Below are 22,125 nucleotides of genomic sequence, written 5' to 3'. Positions count from 1 at the left end.
CCAGTTACCTCTCTCTGAAACTGAGAGCACTCTTTGATATTTACCGAAGAGTCTCCATTTTGTCCCACACAGCTCTCAGGAATGCAGCAATCCACAAATCTGTCTATGGGGATGGCTCCATCTCCTCATGTTCCTTCAGTTAGTCCTGGGTCTCCCAAAATGGAATGCAGCATCTTTCATGTATTGTACCATTCACAGGCACACATACACCCAGTACATGCATATAACATACACACACTGTACAGCACTAAAGCTCCCATGTATTGTACCATTTCAAGCACACATACAACCAGTACATTTTTAACACACGTGCACTGCACAGCACTACACACCAAACCAATGTAGGCGAAGGGTGAGTTTAGCATACAGCAGCTGAGTGTTAAATGAGTGACCATGCAAGCCCTACTCCCATGACAACAGGTAAACAGATGTTCACTCCTACGGAACACTATAGGATATGCTGCCACGACCACACTTGTGTTGTTTTACTTCTGGCAAAGGCCATAGCCTTTCACCACTATGACGGTTGCACTATTGAAGCCCCTCCCGGTCAAAAAAAGTCAAAATCCGTGAGACAAGCCAATGTCATGGGGCACATGCTTTGATCCAGGCATCATTAGAGTTGGGGCACTCAGGGCAGGGGTGCACGTCAATCACCAAGCGAAGCACTATTCCGTCCCAGCACTGACCTTCGAGGGAGTAACTATAAACTCCAAAAATGGAAAAGTGTTTCAGTCAGAGGAGATAGTGTCATCTTGTATTGACATTGTCCCAGAAGCCGGTCTGCAAATGAGACCCCTGGAACAATACCTATGGATCAATGGTGTTAAGGAATGAGCAGTTGGGAATAACAGTTAATACTGACCACTGCCTCCAAACAATCTTTAACAGGCTGTTATAACATTCAGAATCTTTTACAAGGGGCCCCCTTCCACAGAGAAACTCCGTTACAGATAGTAGTCACAGATACACATCTGACAGGTTGAGGTGCTTCTTTGAAAAGTGTATTGGTTAAAGGACAGTGAACAGAAAGAGAGGCAACATATCACATACGCACTCTGGTGCTTTTTAATTATTATTTTTTTTTAAATATATTTTTATTAACAATTCGCTGTTTTACATTTCACAGGTACATTAATGGGAACATCTTATTCTTGTCATGCACCATGTTCAAAGGATACATCTCTATACGAGGCTTCAAATATATCTTGTGTCATGGTTTAACGTACATCTTGACCTTCATCTAAACTCTGTTAGCACTAGAGTTCTAGCATTCCTTTCTTTGGAGGTCTTACTCATTGTCGTTCAGTGTTACCCATTCACTTTATGTGCCCAACGCACTCTGGTGCTTAATGCAATTAATCAGGTCTTTAGAGCATTCTGCCTGTCCCAGCAGAAAAGGAGAACGGTCATGATTTAGGCATATTCTACTATCCTCAGGCAGTACTAAAGCAAAACAGGAGGCACCACGTCACAACAACTATCTACGGATTTTGATTAATTTGGCATTGAGCCTCTAACAACGATCCACACCCTAGAAACAATGAATCAATAGATGGACTTACTCAGTTGTAATTATAAGGAAAACCACAAGTTGGTCCTGGACTTTAGACATCATCTCTGAAGAGTAGGGAATCATCCTGTGCAATGTCAGAACTATGAACATTTAAAATCAATATCCACCCCTTCCCAAAGTGTCCATGCACAAATATTTTAATGAAGGTAAAATGTCCTTCCACAAGAACTTGTTATTTAATGGAGTCAAAGTGATTTTGTTTGTGGTGTGAGAATAATGGACATGATCACATTGCTTGAAAGTAGGGTGTTAAAATACCTTGCCTTCTTCATTTAGCCCAATCCAAACTACATTTCTCATCAGCAAAAGTGTATTTGGCAGCAATCATAGCCTGCCGGGAATCACCAGAACATATTTCCTTTTTCAAAGTTCCCATAATTAAAGACTTTGTCAACAAACTCAGGTAAACCACCAATCAGAAGACTGTCACCTCACAGGAGCTGAATCTTGTGCTATCAGAATTAATGGGCCCTCGTTTTGAGCCAGTTCCCAAGAATACATTGCAGAATATTTCCTGTAAAGCATATTTTTTTTAGTAGCTATCACATCTCCTCAGTGCGAGCAATATAAAGGCTTTGTCATTCATACTGCCCTTGATGTACAGGGTAGTGTTTGGGACACATCCTTCCTTCCGTCTGTCCATCCTTCCTTCTTCCCTCCTTCCTATGTTGTTTCTGATTTTCATAGTAATCAAACATTGCACTACCTACTTTCCTCCCTAATCTTTCTACACCTGAAGAGTAGTCCCTTCACTGCTTAGACAGTAGAAGAGTACTTCTGTTCGATCTTGACAGGACTCCATTCAGCTTCTTTGAAGGTATCAGTTGGCAGGAAAACCCCTTTCAGGCAAACCTAAAGCACACACTACTAAATCTAAAGCAGCCACAACAGCATGACTCAGAACAGGAATGTTCCAGTTGCCGATATCTGCAAAGCAGCAACTTTGAAATCAGTTCATACATTTACTACACATTTTTGCCTAGACCCCGACACTCAAACTGGTTTGAGTTTGGGTCAGGAAACACTCCTAAACCCATTTATTTCATATATCCCTGATATCCCTTTATAGCTGAGGGATGGCTTTGATTACACATACTCATTTCCCTTTCCTGCTGCCCATCAGCCACTCTCTACATCTTTATTTAGCTTTCTAATCTATTGTGCAAGTGTTCCAGTATCCACTCATGGAGCTCAATTTATGAATTGTTTTGTCTTCAATTACTATTCTTATGATTACCAAAAATTGTCCTATTCTTATCATTAAACAGTACACAGTTGCAATATTACCTGTTGCACATATGATCAAGCAGAATATAGTTTTTACTGCAAGTGTAGCATTCAGATACTCATCAATGGAAACAATGTAATAAATGATCCACCTTAAAATATTGCATGAACACCATTTTTACAGTTAGCTTCACTGGCATTGGATCTTTCATAGATTCACATGCCTTGAATATTCTGTCACCAGTCTAGCATATATCTCTGTATTTTACATAGGTCTAGTACAATAATCTGTTAACCTAATTCAATCCTTTTCTGACTTGTCCAGTGTACTGGATAGAGATTCGGCTCCTCCCTCATTGGCAAGTGTGGCTTTTTTTTTCACTTTATATTTTCAGGTTAACAAAACAAGTAAATAAAAAAAATAAAAAAATACAGCGAAGTTGCAGTCAATAAAAGCTTTCCACTTCCCTAAAAAACATTGATGTGTACATATTTTTATCAAGTGCACCTTATTTAAGCTAATTACAATATACATCCCTTTTTTTGGTACAGTATATTAGATCTTCATGCCAACTAGCAGTATCAGGAGAAGTCCCCTTCCGAGATGAGAGAAGTCCTTTTGTTAACAAGTAGAAGGGCTATGCCATTGTTTTTACAGACTGAGCTTAGTATAATTAATACATAGCCAATGAGAGCTGTTAATGGGCTAGGCCTTATTTCCTCCTCTCTCATTACAGAGCGATCTCAAGGGCTGTCCAGTAGGAGGTGGCTTTGTGGCACATCCAAGCAAGATGCAGAAATTCTGCTTTGGTGTTTTACAACATGTGCTCAGACTCTGAGTATAGCATGTGTATGAATTTATAATGTATTGCTCCAAGACTAAAGTATAAGAATATATCTGGAGGGGTTCCTGGCGTAGGATCTGCAAACGCGTCAAGTGGTGGTAACAGTTTGTGCTAAAATAACCCATCCATTGTATATTTAGATCTTTCAGCTGAAGGTATGCTTTCGGTTTGGTTGTGAGTTTGAGTATCGGTTTGGCAAGGAGAGGGTTGTGGGGTGAGTATACCTGTGACATGCTGGAGTGTTTGACCAAGCCTAGCTATGCATTAATCGCTCACCTAATTAGATTAATGTCATTGGCCACTTGTGATTTTTGATGTAATGTTCAGTGGGGTAACATAGTGGTTGGGTGATGTCATAGATGTGTGAAGTGGGCTTGTGTGCTATAGTGGTATAATTCATTTCAAAGTCTGCTACTGCCAAGCCTCCCTCCAGATAGCGCCTCACTAAAGTGGCCTATTTAGTCCTGGGATGTTTGCCTGCTTAGATCAGTCTGGTTAGAAGCAATTGTGCTGTGGTATCTTGGTATCTTGAGTGTAAAGTAATATTCATGAATAATCAGGGGAATCTGGGCAGCACCACCATCTTAGTGAAATTCTCCCAACTTTTTTAATGACAGTTTGACCGAGCAGTCTATTTAGTCTGTTAGTTTTTCAATTACTTTGCTGCAAGTTACTGAGTACAATGTCTTTGATGTGATGATTTTGAATCCCTAGCTATCTCATTAATGTGTCTTAACCCAAGTGGAAGATATAAGTAGCATTGGTGTGTGGTTTGGATTTTAAAGAAAATAACATAGTTTTATCATAGTTGATTATTAATCCATAAATAAGCCTCAGATTTAAAAAAGGAATCTAGTAATTGGAGATAAACTGTCTACCAGGTTCTTGATGAAAAGGACAACATAGTCTGGATAAAGAGATGTAGGAATACACTATGCTGTGAGTGGTGTCCATGGAAGATGTAGGCAATAGGTTCAATCCAGATGCCAAATAATAATGTAGGCAAGGGGCGGCCATACCTGGTGATTCATGAGATGTTAATATGTGGAGGTAGTCGATTATTTACTCGGAGACGGGCTGCATTTTCAGCGTAGAGTAGTTTTGCTCAGCTAAGAAATTCTGGACGTAGACCAATATGGTCTAGGACTTTGAATAAATGGAGGTTGTTTTATGACTCAAACGCTTTCACAGCGTCTAAGAATACTGCAAAAACCTTGACCTCTGGCAGGAAAACATTGAGAATATTTTGCGGAGATTGTAGGTTGCTGCTCTTTCTAGTATGAAACCTGATTGTTCTGGGAGTATAATATCAGACATGAGTGAGAGAATTTTGTTAGTTAATATTTTGGCTCTTATTTTACTATCCATGTTAATGGCCGGTATTTGCCGCATTTTGTAAGATCCTCCTGTTATGTAAGTAAGGTTATCAACATAGCTTCACTTGTGGTCAGGGGAAGGTGTCCTGTCTCAATTGCCTTTTAGCAAGTGTTAAGCCAGTCAGGTGCTATAAAAATTGCAAATTCTTTGTAGAATTCAGTTGTGGGACCATCGCAACCTGCTGTTTTACTGCCTTGCACGTCTTAGATGGTATTTGTAATGTCTTCAACTCTGGCCGTCCCATGTACTGACACCCTGTTTTGTTAAGAAATGCTTTTATCTCGTTGTGTGTTATCATGCTCAATGTAAACAGCTTTGTGTAGTAATTGTAGAAGACTTGTGAAATACTTGTTGCATTTAGGGCCCTAGCACCCTCAGGTGTGTGTATTTCTACTATGTGTATGGTGGCCCGTAAGTGTCCGATCAGGCCCCCTTGTGGTTTGCCTGGTTTCTCACCTTCTCCATATCTCTGTGCTGTACACTATTTACTAATGAATCATATTTCTCAGTCTGCTTTCTCAGATTGTGCCTAAAATGTTTTTCTGAGTGTTTCCACACTTGTCTGACATGAACCTTGCCTCTGGATCTTGTAGCTTGTGCAATACATGGTTTAGTCTTGTACAAATGGACTCGAAAATTCCAGCTCGCTTGGCATACTTCCCTAAAAGGCTTCACATGTAGTTCCCATGTAGCAAGATTTTACATTTATTTTAAAGTAGCCTTTAATAATTTCCCTAATGTCTTCACTGAAAGACTGGTTAAGGATAACGTCTTAAGGGAAACCCAGTTATCTGTAGAATGCATGGGTGACGCGGATCTCTAGCGTGGGCATAACCGTGGAGTGGTCCAATAGAATCTTGGCCAGGGTCTGCGCTCTGCTATATGTTGAGTAGATTATAATGAGGGTCTTTTTGGTAGGACTTAAGTTGTGATGGTTGATTGCATGCTTGTCCATGCAAGGCTCTTGAGTGTGAGATAGAAATCTACACCTCTCAGTTTAGTTCCTGGTAGGCTAACACCTTTGGACTGGTAGTTTCCCAGTCCGGAACTTTAGTTACAGTACTTTTTTGCAGACGGGGGTTCAATAATATCCATGTACTTCTCTAAAGTGTGAGAATCCTTGAATTCTAAAAAAGCCAAAGTCAGGGAACCCCCTCTCTCATGAGTATGTAGCCCTTCATCAATCCATCTCCAGTACATCTCCTTTAGCATAGACCTAGATACCCGGCATGCAGATTCTGGGTTCACCCATAGGTGCTCACAACTAATCTCAGACAGGCATCATTTTATTTATGCCAGCCATGGACCTTTAGGATATGATCTAAACCCAACCGAAAAAGTGCCAGTTCTGAGGTGGATCAAATCCTCCTCCAGAATAACAGCTGTCTAAGTCTAACCTTATGGGCAAGGGCTCGAATGCCCAAGTCTAATCGAAGAGGGACAATAGGGGTACCAACTGACATATTGGTAATGAGATGCAAACAGCGAGTCTCCACCAACTCCAGATCATTCCCATTACCATGCCCCCAAAGTTCTCCACCATATAACATCCCATCTAGGGCTTGCAAACTATAAATTTATAATGCAGGGGTCATCAGTCAAAAACTAGAACCCAGGACTGCCCTCAAAATACCACCTGTATAGTGCTGCAGCCTGAGCTTGCACTTTAAAATCTGCGGAAACCAGCCAAAAAACTCATTGAGGGTGTACCCCAGATATTTCAAGGTACAAACCCTATCTAAGCAAACGCCATTTCACCTAAGATGGGACTGAGTATAACGGCAAGGGCTTAAAACCATATGCTTGGTTTTGCTAAGGTAAGTATCTGCAGAATGCACCAAAATTGTCCAGCAAATTCTGGATACCCATAAGAGGCTTCAATATCAGTTAATTGTTGTCAGCAAACAAGAGAGCCAGTACCTTCCTGTTAGCCAGACTCAGGGCATCGTGGTTACGTTGTTCCAAGAAGAACAGAACACCAAGTCATTAATAAATAACAAAAATAGGGTTGGAGCTAATATACACACCTGTCTCACACCCTGCAGCACTGGGATGGGGTCAGTCAGTTCCTCAGTAGGACCACACCCAACCTGGGCATAATTGTTCTCATGGAGTCTTATAAAGATATCGACGTGAGGAGAGGAGAGCACAGCGGAGGAGAGGGGGCAGTTCGCACTGCACAACCAGGCTCCACTGCAGGTTGCTTTCAACCTTGCGCCTGGAGGCGCTTTACTTCAGAACCCCAGGCACCCCGCAGCACGAGACGTGCCCGGCACAGACCGGCCCAAGAGCGGGCCCATCATCGCCTGAAAGAGGCTGGGCCACCCCATTTGGTTCTGCTTGACGGCCTACACTTTTTCCCTGGTAAGCCTTATTTATTTTCCCTTTTGTTTGTAAGACTCACGCCTATAATGGGGAAACGTAAGGTGGCTACAGGGAAGGATGGATCCGCCACTATTTCTCACGCAGGTTCTACCATGAACTCTTTTCTGGTCCGTGCAGTAAGCGTGGTCTCAGGGGAAATTGAATTGGCCAAGAGACGTTTATCGCTAGAGATGGGGGAGAGGCCCAGTCTTGATTCTCCTATTTGGATTCTATCTCTCTCTCTCAAACAATTGTATGGGATAGTTGCCTTTATTCAACCACCCCCTCACCCCTGCATTATTAAGCTCTACCTCTCTGCTTCTGTCTGATAATCCTGGCAGTCCCTCGGCATGGAAAAAGAGGAGGACATAAGCAGGACCTGGGCATGGCATTACCTAAAAGAAGCGGCCCGATGTGCGATCTGATTCTGACCCACAGTTTTCCAAAGAGGGCTGTCTCCCTGAAGTGGTCGTGAATCAACCCAGCTGTATGGTGAGATGGGGAGGGTCTTAGCACATCTTGGGACAAGATTATGGGCCAGGTGAAAAGTATGGTGATTGCTGTGATTGCTCCCTTAGTGGATAGGAGTAATTGGGACTATTCAGGATCTTGTCTGCAAATTGGATCCTTTATTTTCATCTGCCCTAATGTGTGGTTTCATGGCCACATTAAAGCTAGCAATGGCCCCAGTTCTTATAAACCAACTCAGGTCCCTGTATCTGTTATTGGGCCAGTTGTCCGTTCAGCAAAAGAGCCTTTGCCGTTATTGTGGGTAGTAGAACCAGTGCCAACTTGTTCGGCTTTAATAGCTGCTAGGCTACCAAGACAAGAAGCAGATAATGCTATAAATATAATAGGAATACCGCCTACAACTCCTCAGAGTACAATGACGTTCTTTTTGTAAGGAGAACTGGGTGGATTGGTCGCTCAGTCAAGTCTTTAAAAGGGGATTGTGTTGTTGTTAATTGTAGGTCCCCGGGCTTGGCCGAAATATTTTTTTTTAGACTGGCTACAAGACTGGTAACCTTGGTCGAAAAGTGAGCATTGTCTCTTTGGGATACTTCTATAGACATGGTTTTTCCTGCCCTTCGAGTCCAATGGTAAGAAAGGTGGTCTCCTGACCAATATGAAAAATCAATCAATGCTCCTCCTGTTTTGATTTCCAACAGTTAGTTGCTCATTTCTGGTCTTGACGTTAATGACTGACTCATGCAACCCTTGGCCCACCAAGGGGACTCCTTTGCGGCACAGCAAGGAAGTCACAGTTAAGTTGGGTGTTTCAGTGGAGTTTCATGTTGTTGTTGATTATGCACTTGGTGATGCTCCTAGTGTCCTTTCTGGTAATTTGTTGCAATTACACGAATCTGCTAGGTTGTTCCCCCTGTATTAGTGCTCCCAGGGTATGCTTAACATCAGGGATCCTAATTACAGAATTGGGTGTTTGACAAAGTTAGTTTCCTGGAATCTTGCAGGATTTGGCAATAAACTTGGATGTTGGGAGTGAGGTCACTTTGTTGACCAATATGATATATGTATGTTCCAGGAAACCTGGGCCACTTCATCACCCTTCCGGCATGGGCTTGCTACTTTTGATCAATCTGCCCTATCTCTCCGGAGGGGTAGGCAGTCAGGGGGTGGGGCCTTGCAATTTGGCTGAAAACATCCCTGGTGCACAGCTAATGTCATTGATCTTGGTTCCCCGGACATTGTATGTGTCACCCTATGGTTCCCTGATGGGGTTACAATATGTTTAATTAATGTTTCTTGTCTGCATGATGGTAGTAAATCCAGGTTGGTTGCTATTGAGGCAATTAATGCCTTCTTGACAACTCTTCCTGTTGATGTTTACAAGATTGTGACTGGTGATTTCAATTTTAACTTTGAACCCCTTGATAATGTGACATTATCCGGGGAGGAGGATGAAGTGTAGGGTGTTCCCTAATTATCTTTTGACCCTGTGAAGAAATGGTTGGTGGCTGCCCTACAATGTAATGCCTTCACTCTTAATAATGGGTTCAGAGCTTGCGACGGGGGCACTACTTCAGACAAGGATGGAAAGTTTGCCTTTAATTGGCAGGGAGGAGCAAGCCATATAGATTATGTTCTGGTGGACATAAGGCTGTAAAGCCAGGGTTACTCCGGTTCCAGTCTGCAAGCAGATAAGTACCTGCGTCCTCGGGGAGCAGACCCAGGGCGATTTTTGTAGAGCACTTGGGGGGGGGGGGGGGGGCAAAAACAGGCACAGAAAATACACCCTCAGCGGCACAGGGGCAGTGTCTGAAGTAGATGTTGGGTTTTAGGTAGAAATAAATGAAGAGAGCTGGGGGTCACTCTGGCGATGCAGGCAGGACACAGGGGAGATTCTCTTGCCAGCCACCGACTGGGCAAGGATGAGGGCCGCCTGCTGGTCACTCCTGCACCGGTAGTTGGATTCTCTCGGGCCTGAGGGCTGCGGGTGCAGTGCTTCTTCCAGACGTTGAGTTCATTTGTTACCGGGCAGTCATGGTCAGGGGGAGCCTCTGCATCCTCTCTGCAGGCATCGCTGTGGGGGTGCAGGGAGGTCGTCTCAGGGTGTCCACATTGTGGGAGTCGCCTGGGGGTCCTCTCTGCAGTGTTGGTTCTTCTGGACACGAGCCGGGGGCATCGGGTGCAGAGTGTTGGGGACTCACGCTTCCAGAGTGAGGCTGGAGTCCCTTTGAAGATGGTTTCTTTGTTGCTGTTTGGACATAGCCGCTGTCCACTGGAGTTTCTTGGTCCTTTGGATGCCGGTCAGTCCTCTTAGTTCTCAGAAGTCGCTGGTCCTGCTGGATGCATTGCTGTGTAGGTTCTTTGAGTCTGGACGGGAGACAGGCCGGTAGGGCTTGGACCAAGTCAATTGTCGTCTCTGCGGGGCTTTCAGGTCAGCAGTCCTTCTTCTTGTTGTAGGTCATCAGAAATCTGGTTTCCTGGGTTCAGGGTCCACCCTAAATACTCAATTTAGGGGTGTGCTTTATGTCTGGGGGGAATTAACAAATGGCTACTGTCCTGGAGGGTGGCTACACCCTCTTTGTGCCTCCTCCCTGTGGGGAGGGGTGCACATCCCTAATCCTATTGGGGGGAATCCTCCAAAGCAAATGGAGGATTTCCTAAGGCAGGGGTCACCTCAGCTCTGGACACCTTAGGGGCTGTCCTGGCTGGAGGGTGACTCCTCCTTGTTTTTCTCATTATCTCCTCCGAACTTGCCGCCAGAAGTGGGGGCTGTGTCCGGGGGGGGGTCATCACCACTAGCTGGAGTGTCCTGGGGCACTGTAACACCAGGCTTGAGCCTTTGAGGCTCACCACCAGGAGTTGCAGTTCTTGCAGGGGGAGGTGTGAAGCACCTCCACCCAGTACAGGCTTTGTTCCTGGCCACAGAGTGACAAGGGCACTCACCCCATGTGGCCAGAAACCCGTCTGAATGTGGCAGGCTGGCAGAAAATTGGTCAGCCTAGCACTAGTAGTTGGACTGTATACAGGGGAAATCTCTACGATGCCCTCTGTGTTCATTTATCAATAAATCCCACACTGGCATCAGTGTGGATTAATGGTGCTGAGAAGTTTGATACCAAACTTCCCAGTATTCAGTGTAGCCATTATGGAACTGTGGAGTTCGTGTTTGACAAACTCCCACACCATATACTCTGTATGGCTACCCTACACTTACAATGCCTAAGAATTGGCTTAGACACTGTAGGGGCATAGTGTTCATGCAACTATGCCCTCACCTGTGGTATAGTGCACCCAGCCTTAGGGCTGTAAGGTCTGCTAGGGGGGGTGACTTACCTATGCCACAGGCAGTGGGTTATGGGCATGGCACTCTGAGGGGAGTGCCATGCCGTCTTAGTCATTTTCTCCCCACCAGCACAGACAAACTGTGAGGCAGTGTGCATGTGCTGAGTGAGGGGTCCCCAGGGTAGCATAATACATGCTGCATCCCTTAGAGACCTTCCCTGGCCACTTGGTACCAGGGGTACCATTTACAAGGGACTTTTCTGTGTGCCAAGGCTGTGCCAATTGTGGAGACAAAGGTACAGTTTAGGGAAAGAACACTGGTGCTGGGGCCTGGTTAGCAGGGTCCCAGCACACTTTCAATCAAAACTGGCATTAACAAAAGGCAAAAAGTTAGTGGGTAACCATGCCAAGAGAGGCATTTTCCTGCACATTCCAAATCTTCAGGACACTCGGTTCATAAAAAGAAGTCGTTGAAGAAGGCCAAACATTCAACTTCACCCCATTGCTCGGCCGATGCGATGCTGGAAGAGCGTTTATGCTCGAGGCCGCCGTCCACGAAGCCGCCTTCTTCCAGGAGCCAGAGCCATGCCTGCCCACTTGAGAGAGTTTTATGAGGCCATGCGCCTCATCTTTGGGCAGACCGAACCCACTGCAACGCCTTCGGGGACTGTGGGTTTGGCATGGGGCCCCTCAGGTTCCATGCCGGCGGCTTTAGCTCTGGCCCCTAATGGCCACTCCAGTTCCATAATCGGATCCGTGCCGACGCTGGTCGTGCCAGCGTAACCTTCCAAGTCAAAGACGTTAAAGCTCCTGATGCCGGTTGGGCCCACAATCAACGCTGACCCAATCCTAATCCCTGACAACCTGGAGCCATAACGGCGTCTCTCAACGTTGGATCTGACTTCAGTGGGGTTTTCTCACCCCAAGATGGAATCTGACCCTTTTTTACTGTGGGCATGAATATGGGAAAGGTTTGGAGGGGACTTTGGACCCTTTGGAATACCAGCTTGACAACCCTGAAATGGACTGGGCATAGGAATTTGGCAAGGGTAGTGGTCTGGATACTTCTCAAGACTCTGACATGCTTTCTCACCCTAAGGTGACTACGGCGGAGGGAGCATTATATTCTGTGGTGATCAGTAGGGCAGCTGAGGTCTTCGGCCTCGAACTTCCTTCTGTGGCGGTCAGGACCAACCTCCTGACTGAGGTGCTTCAGCTTGGGGCTTCCACTTCGGCACCCCCTTTACCCTTCAACAAAGCCCTCATGGATGTGCTTCTGGGTACCTGGTCCAGACCCAGAACAGGGGCTCCTGTGAATAGGACAATCGCCCACCGCCATCGACCCTAAATTCCTGTCCCAACACCCTACGCTTTAGAGCCTTGTCATCCAGGCTTCTTCATCTTCAGACGCATTCCCATCCGCAACCAGCCACTGAGCCGTGCATGCTACTCAGCCATTGCGTCGCCCTGGGTACAGGATCCCACGGGCTCATGGGCCAGGTGGAGCCAGAGGTCTGCCCAGTCCACCCCAGCCTCCAAACCCTCTTAGTCAGTCGCCCCATCCTCCTCCATCACAACAGAAATGTGGGTTTTGCAAATAGTCCAAAGGGGCTACTCCCTCCCCTTGAAGACGACTACTCCGACCATGCCACTGTCTTATGACCGTTTCTTGGAGGATCATTTGGCACTTCTCCACGAGGAAGTCATGGCCCTCTTGGCCAAGTGAGCCATAGAGAGGGTGCCTATGCCAGAAGTAGGCTGTGATTGTTATTCCCGCTACTTTCTGGTGCCCAGGAAGGACAAGGGCCTCGGCCCTTTTTTAGACCTCCGGGCCCTCAATCTCTTCCTCAGTAAGTAGAAGTTCAAAATGCTCACCCTGGCTCAGGTCCTGTCTGCTTTGGACCCTGGAGACTGGATGGTAGCATTAGACTTGCATGATGCTTACTTCCATATACCCGTCCTGCCTGCCCACAGATGCTCCTTGCGATTCGTTTTAGGCCACGAGCACTAGTTTACCGTGCACCCCTTCAGCCTTACCAGCTCCCCCGGGTGTTCCCAAAAGTGATGTTGGTGGTTGCAGCTCATCAGCGCAGGTTAGGGGTTTCAGTCTTTCCCTACTTTGACGACTGGCTGTTGAAGGCGAGCACACCCCGGATGGTAGTCTCCCACCTTCCTACTACGGCGTACCTTCTGCACTCGCTGGGGGTCACTATAAACCTGCTAAAATCACACCTGACTCCTTCTCAGATGCACCCCTTAATCAGAACTGTCCTGGACACAGTGTGGTTTCTGGCTTATTCTCCGTAAAAGTAAGTCCAGGATATTCAGGCTATGATTCCGATGTTTCAGCCTCTATCCTGGATTTTGGTGAGACTGACTCTGAGGCTGCTGGGCCTCATGGTTGCCTGCACCCTGCTGGTGATACATGATGGTGGCTTTCGAATCGCGGTGGGGTCAACGGCCGATCCCTCTCCTTTCCCCAACCAGATCTTACAGTGGTGACAGATGCATCACTTCTGGGATGGGGCGGCACATAGGAGAGATGGAGCTCAGAGGTCTCTGGTCTCTGGCCGAGTCTGGACTCCACATCAACCTTTTGGAGCTACGGGTGATCAGGCTTGCATTGAAAACATTCCTTCCTTCTCTAAAAGAGAAAGTGGTGCAAGTGCTCACAGAGCACCACTACCAAGTGGTACTGCAACAAGCAAGGCGGAGTAGGGTCATAGACCCTTTGTCAAGAGGGTCTATGTCTCTTGACGTGCCTGGAACTCCAGGGCATAACCCTGGTGGTTCAACATCTTGCAGATTCTCTCAACACCAGAGCAGACGAACTCAGCAGTCGATGCATAGTCGATCACGAATGGCCTCTCCATCCGTAGGTGGTGCAAGGCCTCTTTCAGCAGTGGGGAGAGCCTTGGTTAGATCTGTTCGCCTGCACAAAGAAAGTGCAATGTCAATTGTTTTGCATGTTGGGTTTTCCAAGGCAGCACTTGCTTGGTGACGCTTTTCGTCACAAGTGTAACTCGGGCCTCCTTTACGCCTTCTTGCCAATACCACTTCTGTCCAGAGTTCTAAAGAAGATCAAGAACGACCGGGCCTAAGTAATCCTTGCGGCTCCGGACTTGGCATGAAGAGTCTGGTGTCCAGAGCTTTTGAGCATGACATTCGATCCTCCGATCAGACTGCCCCTTTGGAAGGATCTTCTGTCGCAGCAGCAGGGGACAGGTTCTACACCCGAACCTGTCCAGTTTCCGCCTTCTTGTATGGAGTTTGAGCAATGACAGTTGACAGCTTTTGACCTTCTGCTAGAAGTCTGTAATGTTATCTTGGCAGCCAGGCAGCCCTCCACCAAATCGGTATACGCAACAAGTCTGTTCACCTTTCCGCGCCTCTGGCTGAGGTTCTCCTGTCCATCCATTCTCTTGCCAAGCAGGGCTCTGCTTTGGGCACCCTTAAAGGCTATTTATCCACCTATATGGCCTTCCTCAGATTACCAGACCAGCCTTCATTATTCAAGTCTCTCATTGTTGGGAGATTCCTTAAAGGATTCACCCATTTGTTTCCTCCGACCCCATTCATTATGTCCAAATATGACTTAAACCTGGTCCTTATTCACCTTATGTGTGCCTCTTCTGAGCCACTTCACAATTGTCTATTGTGACTCCTCACATTAAAAAACTGTTTTCCTGATTGCCATCACCTCTTCTCGCAGAGTTTGTGAGCTTCAAGCTCTTTCTTCGCAGCCACCAATTTTTATTTGTCCATCCTGACAAAGTGGTGCTTCATACCAGGGCCTCCTTTCTTCCGAAGTTCATTATGCCTTTTCATGTCGGCCAATCCATCACCTTGCCTACTTTTTACGCACCTCCACATGAAGAGGAGAGATTCCACCATTTGGATCCAAAAAGAGCGTTGGCGTTCCACCTCAATCGTACTAAGGATTTCTGGGTGGACGGTCAACTCTTTAAAGGATATGTGGCTGTGAAGAAAGGATGGACAGTGCAGAAGCCACCATCTTGCGTTGGGTGGTGCTCTGCATCAAAATGTGCTACGCTTTGGTAAAGAAGCAACCCCCTGAGGGCTTGCATGCTCACTCCACTAGAGCAACTGCTGCCACCACAGCGTTAGCATGCGGAGTTCCTGGCCTGGGGATCTGTCAGATAGCCACATGGGCATTCCTACACGTTCACTGAACATTACTGCCCGGACAGTCAGGTTCACAGAGACGGCTACTTTGGTCGTTCGTCCTGCAAGACTTTCTAGTATGATCTTGGTTTGCAGCCCACCGTCGAAGATGGTCTCTATCAGATGAACAAGTTACTTACCTTTGCTAACAGTTTATCTGGTAGAGACATATTTTAATTGCAGATTCCTTACTGACCTGCCCATCCTTCCTGCACTGCAAACTGATTTCTACGAATAGGGAATCCCTTTTCAGGGCACTATTTCTGGGGCACCAGTATCGGTGTTCTTTATGGCTCCACCCTAATGGCATGGAAAGTCGTGAAAAGAAACTAACGTCAGCGCTCTGGGGTGGCACTTATATACGAACGCAGCCTCATCACTGCGACCACGACGCCAACGACAGACGGAGAGTCAACTGACGCCACCTGACGGCGCGCAGGGGTACTGCTCGAAGAAAAATCTCCAGATCTAGTCTAACGCCTGGGGGAAATTCTAGGAATCTGCAACTAGAATATGTCTCTAACAGATAAATCATTACTGAAGGTAAGTAACTTGTTCTTTAGCAATAATGTTTACCAACATTCATGATCAGAAGACTTAAATATTTACTTTAGTCCAGACCATAAAAGTCAAGCTATAATCATTATTTAATGACTTATCTGAAAGAAATGTAATGTTGCAAATGAACATCATGTTATTTATATCAATGACATTTTTCCAGTACACTTTTTGTTACTTATTTCTTAGGGCACTATACATGTAAATGACAAAACGGTTCCTCAACCAGTTCTTCGCCAATTATCTGCAGAAATATTGACCCGAGAGGGAGCTTTTCTCATGGATTGTGGCTCAGTAAGTGACATTTTTGTTTTTCGGAATTTTATTGCATTTTATAACAAACATAGTAGTGTCAGTGTTTGATTATGATGCTTCACTAACACAGGCAAGCTTTCCACACCAACAGAATAGGTGCACCATGACCCAAAGCAAAATAAACACATGCACACATTCAGCTCTTATAATTGAGCTGCAAAGTCTTTGTGCTACAGAATTTTCCATGCTGTCACTCAGCTACAGGCTGGTTCCCTGAACTCACGTCATATGGAATGTACTGGGGAAAGTCCCTTTAAATTAATAAAAATGTTTATTCATACTTCCTCAGCTTATAAGAGAAATATGCCTTCTTTAAAGGTAAGTTTTGTCTGAGCCCTGTCTACTGGTTTAAAGTGGGTCATTCTAGGATCTATTGTGGGAATCCGGTAGGAAGGAGCATACAAATTTTAAAAAATAAACAGAATAATTTGGACTGAACCACTCCCTCTTAGGGTGTCATAGCAGGGTTCCTGTGGCAGCTATGATGCACTCTATTAAGTCACTGAACAAGAAACACTGTGTTTTTCGCATTTTGCACTCTCTCTCCAAGTGATAAATCTGAACAGCATAAAAACTGTCTAATCATGCCTTAGAAACTGCTCCCAACACCAGTGTACTGTTGTAGATAGAATGTAATAGGAGAGTTAATCTATCTTTACCAAGTTAGTGGAAGGAGCTGCTCACTACAGCACTAATCCGTTTGTTTAGGTTTTTTCAGTATCAAAGCTCTCACCCTTTGTGTTGTCCAAAACGTTCTCATGGGTAAGCCCTCTGATTGTCTCCTTCTAGTCCCTGGAGAAATTCATTTGCTCTTAGTGAAAGCTACGGTGACTCATTCTGGTTTTGAAGTTGGCTAGAGTTTCCTGTACAGTTGTTCCAGACGAAGAGTTTGAGAAGCAACTAACATATGCTTTGGTGTCATCAGCATAAGACTGCATGGCTGCTGGTTTATCATAAAAGATGCTAAACCGGCGGGTAGGGGGGAAACACCACAATATGTTTGAGGATGTAGGAGAGGGAATAATACTTGGTGAAAGGAAGGTGGGAAAGCCCGCAATCCTCATTAGCCATATCTGCTAGAGATTTCTAGTTGAAGATTCCTTACATTTGAATTTCCCCCAGGCATCAGACTGGATCCAGAGATTTTTGTGAGCAGTACCCTATGTGCAATTAAGTGGCACCGATCAGCTCTGCGCCCATCGTTAGTGTCGTCTATGCCGGATATGATGCCGCAGTTCCCTGGGCGCTGAATTCATTTCTTTTCTTTCCATGCCAGCAAGCGCTGATCCAAAGAGAGCTACCCCTCAGTAATTTTTTGACTGGCTTTTTTTTATTTATTTTTTTGTCAAAGATTTTTTTGAGCGTTTTACTCCTTGTGCATCGAGACTTTCATCCAGAAAGACTGGCTACAGGCCCTGTGGATCTTGTCATCGAGTGATGTCCATGACGGATCTACCCCTCATGTGTCTTTGGTGCCTGAAGAGTGACCACGGCCCGAAGTCGTGCTCCGAGTGTCAGGCCATGCAGCCGATGGTTTGAGAGAGCGGTCCCTAAAGCTGATGGCAGCTCAACCCTCAACTCCATGCAAATCGAGACCCCAGTCGAGAGGAAAGTCCTGAGATCAATTGCAGAGTCCTCTATCGTCATTGTCCCACTCCAAGTCCTCAGGGCAATTGGGTAAGTCAAAGCACAAGAAGAAATCTAAGAAGTTGAAGCGTTCTCTGACTTCTCCTCCTTCATCAGCTGACGAGACAAGGGAGCGTCAAAATTCTAGGCCTCGTTCTGAAGAGCCTGCGCCTTGGCCAACTCCTCTCCTCAAGTTTTTGGGATCAGAGTTTTACAAGGCCATGCACCAAATGTTTGGGCAGTCTGATACTGCTGGATCGCCTTTGAGTCCCGAGGAGTCAGAAGGGACCCCTTCGGGATCCGCACCTATGGATTCCACTCAGAGGGGCACACATGGATCCAGTCCTGGATCAGGACCAACGTCGGTCATGCCACCCCGAACTTTCCCGACATTGGTCCCAACGCTTCCTGCACTGTCCGAACCCACGGGCGGCGCCATCCCCATTGTAATCCCCGACTCCAACATGAAGCTGGTTGGGCATCACACAATGCCGATTCTGACGCCGGCAGGAGTCTTGCCTCCTAGGTCGAATCTTGAGCCCTTTTCATATGGGTTAAGTTTCAGGGATAAATGGGAGGGGTCACAGGACCCTTTAGAATACCAGCTACTTGAAGATCAGCCTATAGACTGGCGTACAGACTTGGGTGAATCCAGCAGACTGGATACTTCTCCACATATTGGTATGCTTTCTCCCCCTACCGTGGCAGTGGCAGAGGGAGCTTCTTACTATATGGTAGTGAGGAGGGGCGGCTCAGGGCCTGGACATTGAGTTGCCCTCAGTGGCTGTCAGGACTAATCTCCTGACAGAGGTTCTACAACCAGAAGCTTCCACCTCAGAACCCCTGCTACTGTTTAATGAGGCCCTCAGACATTCTCCTGGGTACCCGAACGAAACCCAGCACAAGGGCTCCTGTGAACAGGACGATTGCCTGCTGCCACCATCCAGCTCTGGGCAACCCAGGTTTTCTGATGCAACAGCCCACCCCCAGAGCTTGGTTATCCAAGCCTCAACCTCCAAGGGTGCGTACCCTTCCGCTCCTTCAGATAGAGAATCCAAAAAGTTGGACTCACTTGGGAGTAAGATGTTTTCTTCCACCAGCCTTGCATTGTGGTCCATGAACACTACATGTCTTTTGGGCCATTATTCTCACACACACTGGGATACGGTTGCACAAGTGCTGCCACAGGTCCCAGAGGAGGCCTGGGGTATACTCTCTCAGGCTGTCGCCGATGGGAGAGACGCAGCGAAGTTCATAATCCATTGCAAACTGCACATGACCGACTCACTAGGCAGAGCAGGCCCTGAGGCGCCACCCCTTGCTGAGGACGTCTGGGTTTTCAGGGGATGTCCAGGCTTCTTTGATGGACATGCCCTTTGATGGCACCTTTCTTTTCGGAGACGAGGCAGACTTTACGCTTGAGCGCTGTAAGAATTCTCTGGCTATGGCCAGGTCCTTGAGCCTCGCGGCAGCCCCACATATACCCCAGTTAGCCTTTCGCCACTTTCATGGCTACAGAAGGGGCTTCCAAACGTGCCCATTCCCTGCCAGCCACTGTGCGTGCATGTTACCCAACCTCTGCGTGGCCGAGGGTGTGGGATCCATCGATGGCAGCAGGACTCGCCATCACTCGCTCCGCTGGCAATCCATCACGTCAGACAGTTGGGTTTTGCAGATAGTCCAAAGGGGCTACTCTCTTCCCTTCGAGGCTACCTCTCCATCCATGCCACCATCCTGTGATCGGATAACTGAGAATCCCTTGACCCTTCTCTGCAAGGAGGTTAAGGCTCCCTTGGTTCCAGTGATATAAGTTGGTTGTGGTTGTTATTCCTGCTACTTGTACCCAGAAAGGTACAAGTCCCCTCACACAACCCCAATCCTAGACCTTTGGTCCATCAAACTCTTCATCTAGAAGGAGTTCAGGATGTTCACTCTGGCATAGGTTCTGTCTGCCCTGGACCCAGGAGACTGGATGGTAGTGGGTCATGCAGGACGTTTATTACCATATTCCCGTCCTGCCTACCCACAGACGTTACTTGAGGTTCATGGTAAACCACAAGCACTTTCAGTTCACCGTGCTCCCCTTTGGTCTTACGACCACCCCTTGGATGTTCACCAAGGTGAAGGTGATGGTTGCAACTCACCTGTGCAGACTAGAGGTTTCAGTCTTTCCATATCTGAACAACTGGTTGATAAAGGCGGGCTCTCCTCAGGCTATCTCCCCCCTCAGGATGTTACCTCCCCCCTCCAGACTATGGCGGACCTCCTGCATTCGCTGGGGTTCACTATGAATGTGCTAAAGTCATACCTGATTACTTCTTAGACGCTTCCTTTCACCGGAGCTGTTCTCAACACAATGCAGTTTTGGGCACATCCTCCCTAGCAGTGAGTCTAGGATGTTCAGGCTATGATACCGATGTTTCAGCCTGTCCTGGATTTTGGTGAGAATGAATGTGAGGCTTTTGGGCCTCATGGCCTTCTGCAGCCTGCTGGTGACACATGCCAGATAGCATATGCAGGCTCTGCAGTGGGACCTGAAGTTCCAGTGGTTGCAGCATCAATGTAATCTCTCAGACAAGGTCCAGATCTCAAAGGGCACTGCGAAAGATCTGCACTGGTGGTTAACAAATCACAATTAGGTCAGAGGCAGATTCCTCTCCCTTCCCCAACCAGATCTGACAGTAGTTACAGATGCATCACTATTGGGATAGGGCGGAAGTCTGGGAGAGGTGGAGAGAGGCATCTGGTCTCTCGCGGAATCCGGACTCCACATCAACCTGTTGGAGCTTTGTGCGATCCGGCTAGCATTTCCTCCCTCTATCAAGGGAAAGATGGTGCAGGTGCTCACAGACAACAACACCGCCATGTGGTACTGCAACAAGTTGGGAAAGGTGGGGTTGCTGAAGATTTGTCAAGAGGCTTTACGCCTCTGGACGTGCTTGCAACAGCAGGGCATATCCCTGGTGGTTCAAAATCTGATGGGATTTCTGAACGCCAAAGCAGACAAACTCAGCCGAAAATGCCTAGCAGATCACAAATGGTATCTCTATCTGGAGGTGGTACAAGGTCTCCTACAGCAGAGGACGCAGAATTTCAGCAGTTTTGTGCATTGACAATTCCAAGGATGCAATCGCTCAGAGACGCTTTTCATCTTGAGTGGAACTCTGGCTTCCTGTACGCCTTTCCGTCCATACCACTTCTGCCAGAGTTCTCAAGAAGCTCAAGAGCGACCAGGCCCAAGTAATCTTGGTCTTGTCTGGTATCCCAAACTGCTGAGCATGTCCATCGATCCTCCGATCAGACTGCTCCTTCTGGAGGATCTTCTATCACAGCAGCAGGGGAGGGTTCTGCACCCAAACCTGCCCACTCTTCTTGCGTGGAGATTGAGTGGAGACAGTTAACAGCTTTTGACCTTCCTCATAAAGTCTGTAACATAATCTTGGCAGCCAGGCGTCACTCCACCAAAACAGTATGTGCCTGTCGTTGGAAGAACTTTGTGGCATGGTGCACGAACAAGTCTTTTAACCCCTCTTTCTGCCCCTCTCTCTGAGATCCTGTTGTTATCCTCTCCCTAGGCCAGCAGGGCTCTGCCATGGGCAATCTTAAAGATCATTTGTCTGCTACTTCTGCTTTATTTAGGTTGCCTGATCAACCTTCTTTGTTTAAGTCCCCTATTGCACATAAGTTCCTCAAAGGTCTAACACATCTTTTCCCTCCATCCCCATTCATTATGCCCCAGTGGGATCAGAATTTGTTTTTGAGATTTCTGATGTGTGCTCCTTTCGAGCCGCTCCAGAATTGTCCTCTCAGGCTTCCTTGTGGCCATTACATCTGCCCGCAGGGTCAGTGAGCTGCAGGCATTGTCATCTAAGCTGCCCTATCTTTCCATCTAACCTGACAAAGTGGTGCTTCGCACAAGGGCCTCCTTTCTGCCAAAAGTGCTCACGCCTTTCATGTAGACCTTGCTTACTTTTTATGCAGCTCACATCCTTCTACGGAAGAAGGGAGACTTCACTGCCTGGACCCAAAAAGAGCGTGACCTGCCTTGATCATACAAAAGAGTTTGAGGTAGACGATCAACTTTTTGTAGGTAATGTGTGTGTGAAGCTCCAGATGGGTCATTCTCTATATTAAGACCTGCTACACACTGGCCAAGAAGCGACCCCCTGAGAGTGTGCGTGCTCATTCTACCCACGCTAAAGCTGCCACCACTGCTGCCTTGACAGTCGGGTCCTTAGAGACGAGCATGTTGCCCATTCTAGTATGAACTTGGTTCGCAGACCCACCTCTTGGGATAGTATT

At 46.8% G+C, this 22,125-nt stretch overlaps 1 protein-coding gene across 4 annotated transcripts in view; it reads left to right on the top strand.

Annotated features, from left to right (window-relative positions):
- The window catches only part of SEC24B (SEC24 homolog B, COPII coat complex component), a 667,989-nt gene that overhangs the window by 550,941 nt on the left and 94,923 nt on the right, over nucleotides 1-22,125 (top strand). For all 4 annotated transcript variants that reach the window (XM_069241169.1, XM_069241160.1, XM_069241150.1 and 1 more), the window contains exon 21: nucleotides 16,072-16,176. In XM_069241169.1, the coding sequence (XP_069097270.1) occupies nucleotides 16,072-16,176 (105 nt within the window). The remainder of the gene's footprint in view (nucleotides 1-16,071; nucleotides 16,177-22,125) is intronic.

The sequence above is a fragment of the Pleurodeles waltl genome, chromosome 1_2, assembly GCF_031143425.1.
Source record: "Pleurodeles waltl isolate 20211129_DDA chromosome 1_2, aPleWal1.hap1.20221129, whole genome shotgun sequence".
Lineage (NCBI taxonomy): Eukaryota > Metazoa > Chordata > Amphibia > Caudata > Salamandridae > Pleurodeles > Pleurodeles waltl.
This window is presented reverse-complemented; position numbering and strand designations above follow the sequence as displayed.